This window comes from Penaeus vannamei, chromosome 42 (genome assembly GCF_042767895.1).
Source record: "Penaeus vannamei isolate JL-2024 chromosome 42, ASM4276789v1, whole genome shotgun sequence".
Taxonomy (NCBI): Eukaryota; Metazoa; Arthropoda; class Malacostraca; order Decapoda; family Penaeidae; genus Penaeus; species Penaeus vannamei.
In genome coordinates, this window is record NC_091590.1 from 6,811,497 (window position 1) to 6,813,996 (window position 2,500).

Consider the following 2,500-nt stretch of genomic DNA (forward strand, 5'->3'; position numbering starts at 1 on the left):
GCTGTTCTGTTGTCTGGAAAATGTTTTAAAGAGATGTATTGGCAAGGACTGGAAGCAGGCCTTGGACATTTAAAATTAAGATTAAGTAGTGCAATAGATGTAGAGGAAATTTAGAATAGATATAGAATGTAAAAGTAATATTGTGGATGATATTTATGGGAATCATTTAAGATATTAAAGTTGTTTCAGAATGTCTGAACAGAACTGCTCAGTCCTTTGATATAGATCTAAAAACAAAAGCCAGTGACTCAAGAAGGACATGCCATTGTGTTGTTCCCAATTTGACAAGATTTTCAAAGTTTAATTGATTTATGCAAAATGGATATGATTTTTGTCGTGTATATAACTGTTTTATTATTTTTTTCTTGTTTTCCTTTCTACTAAGGCTTCTCTTTAAAAAAGGGTATACTTCATATGATAGGAAAGAAAATAAATCTAAATTGCTCCATTTTGAGAATTAATAGGGATAATTTTTTCTTGTTAATTTGATTTTTCATATTCTTTTGAGAAACATTTGATTTATAATAGTGGTAGGTAAGATTCATACTTTCCTTTAAGTCTTTGTATATTTCTTCATGGGATATGGTACCACTGCAAGCACTCTTCAAAAAAAAATTTTTTTTTTTTTTTACTTTTTCAAAAGGATATATATTGACGTGTGAAAAGTGATTCCTTCAGACAATTCATAACCATATATGCAAAGTTTCCAAATGGTTTTAAGCATTTTATTTACAGGAGAAAAAAGAATGTCCAAACTGTATTCCAGAATATAGATACGCAAATATGCAAGAGCCCTATTTATAACTAATGATATCCCTAAGAAAAATGCTGTTGTACTGTAGAGCATTTTAATAGCTGAAGTCTAACAGCGTGCTGTGAAGGTAACTTGGCCGTAGCTTTGGACTAACAAAGTAAAATGTATTCTCATCCGTAGGGGTCCTTAGCCAGCTCAAACGTAGCTTTACCGACCTTCGTCTGCATAGAGTGGAGGGTAAGGTTCATAGGTCGGAGAGTAGAACTGGTAAGAACAAAAAAGATGAGGTATTTTTGTTCATAGTCTTTTTTTTGTTTTTTATATATATTATTTTTAACTATTTTCTTTAAAGCATTTTTTGAGTCCCCCCCCACCCACCCACCCACCGCCCTTGTTACAGTGTCTTAAATAGATTTTGACGTATTTTTTGAAAGTTACCTGCAGTAACATGTCTCGTCCGGTAGTTTTTTTGGCCGCCCACCCCCCCCACCACTTCCACCCTCCAAAATCTCCCTTGCAGAAATTTTACTGGAACGAGATATTTTTCTGTGTTTTTTGACTGTGTCCTATATTTAATGGATGTGTGTTTTGTTGTAGCATTGATTGCTGTTCATCACCATGAAACCATATGTGTTTATATATATCCTGCCCTAGTTTTATCTGCTGTATCTTGCTGTATTCCAAATATTTGCTGTATCTAACACCTGGCCCGAGATGATCTGATAGTCACGCGTGCATGGATGTCGAGTCATGCCTGTGTGGCTCTTAATTATAATGAAGAATGATTCACTTTTTTTTTATTGTTGATTATTACCATTAGTATTATTCTCTTGCTTCAAAAGCGGATTTAGCAAATGAAAAATAAATGATTTTGCCTGATGAGTGCTTAGCAGGAAATCCTTATGCCTAAACAAGTATTTTGGAAATAGATCAGACTGTATTGCAAATGGCTTGTTACAAAATAGTAAGATTGTGTGTGTGTGTGTGATATGCATATGTATGCATATATATATATATATATATATATATATATATATATATATATATTTATATTTATATTTATATTTATATTTATATTTATATTTATATTTATATTTATATTTATATTTATATAAATATAAATATAAATATAAATATAAATATAAATATAAATATAAATATAAATATAAATATAAATATAAATATATATGTATATGTATATGTATATGTATATGTATATGTATATGTATATGTATATGTATATGTATATGTATATGTATATGTATATGTATATGTATATGTATATATATATATATATATATATATATATATATATATATATATATATATATATATATATATGTATGTATATGTATATATGTGCGTATATCTATATATGTATATATGTGCGTATATGTATATATGTTCATATATGTATATATATGTATCTAAATATATGTATATATTATCTATATATATGTATATATGTATCTATATATATGTATATATGTATCTATATATATGTATAAATATGTATATATGTTTATATATATATATATGTATCTAAATATATGTATATATATGTATCTATATATATGTATATATGTATCTATATATATGTATATATATGTATCTATATATATGTATATATGTATCTATATATATGTATAAATATGTATATATATATATATATATATATATATATATATATATATATATATATATGTATGTATAAATATGTATATATTTGTATCTATATATGTATAT

The 2,500-nt window shown here is 26.4% G+C and overlaps 1 protein-coding gene across 1 annotated transcript in view; it reads left to right on the top strand.

The window, feature by feature from the left end:
• Nucleotides 1-2,500, top strand: part of sei (seizure) — a 164,520-nt gene that overhangs the window by 111,058 nt on the left and 50,962 nt on the right. Inside the window, exon 17 of the mRNA XM_070118775.1 lies at nucleotides 935-1,021. Within this exon, the coding sequence (XP_069974876.1) occupies nucleotides 935-1,021 (87 nt within the window). The remainder of the gene's footprint in view (nucleotides 1-934; nucleotides 1,022-2,500) is intronic.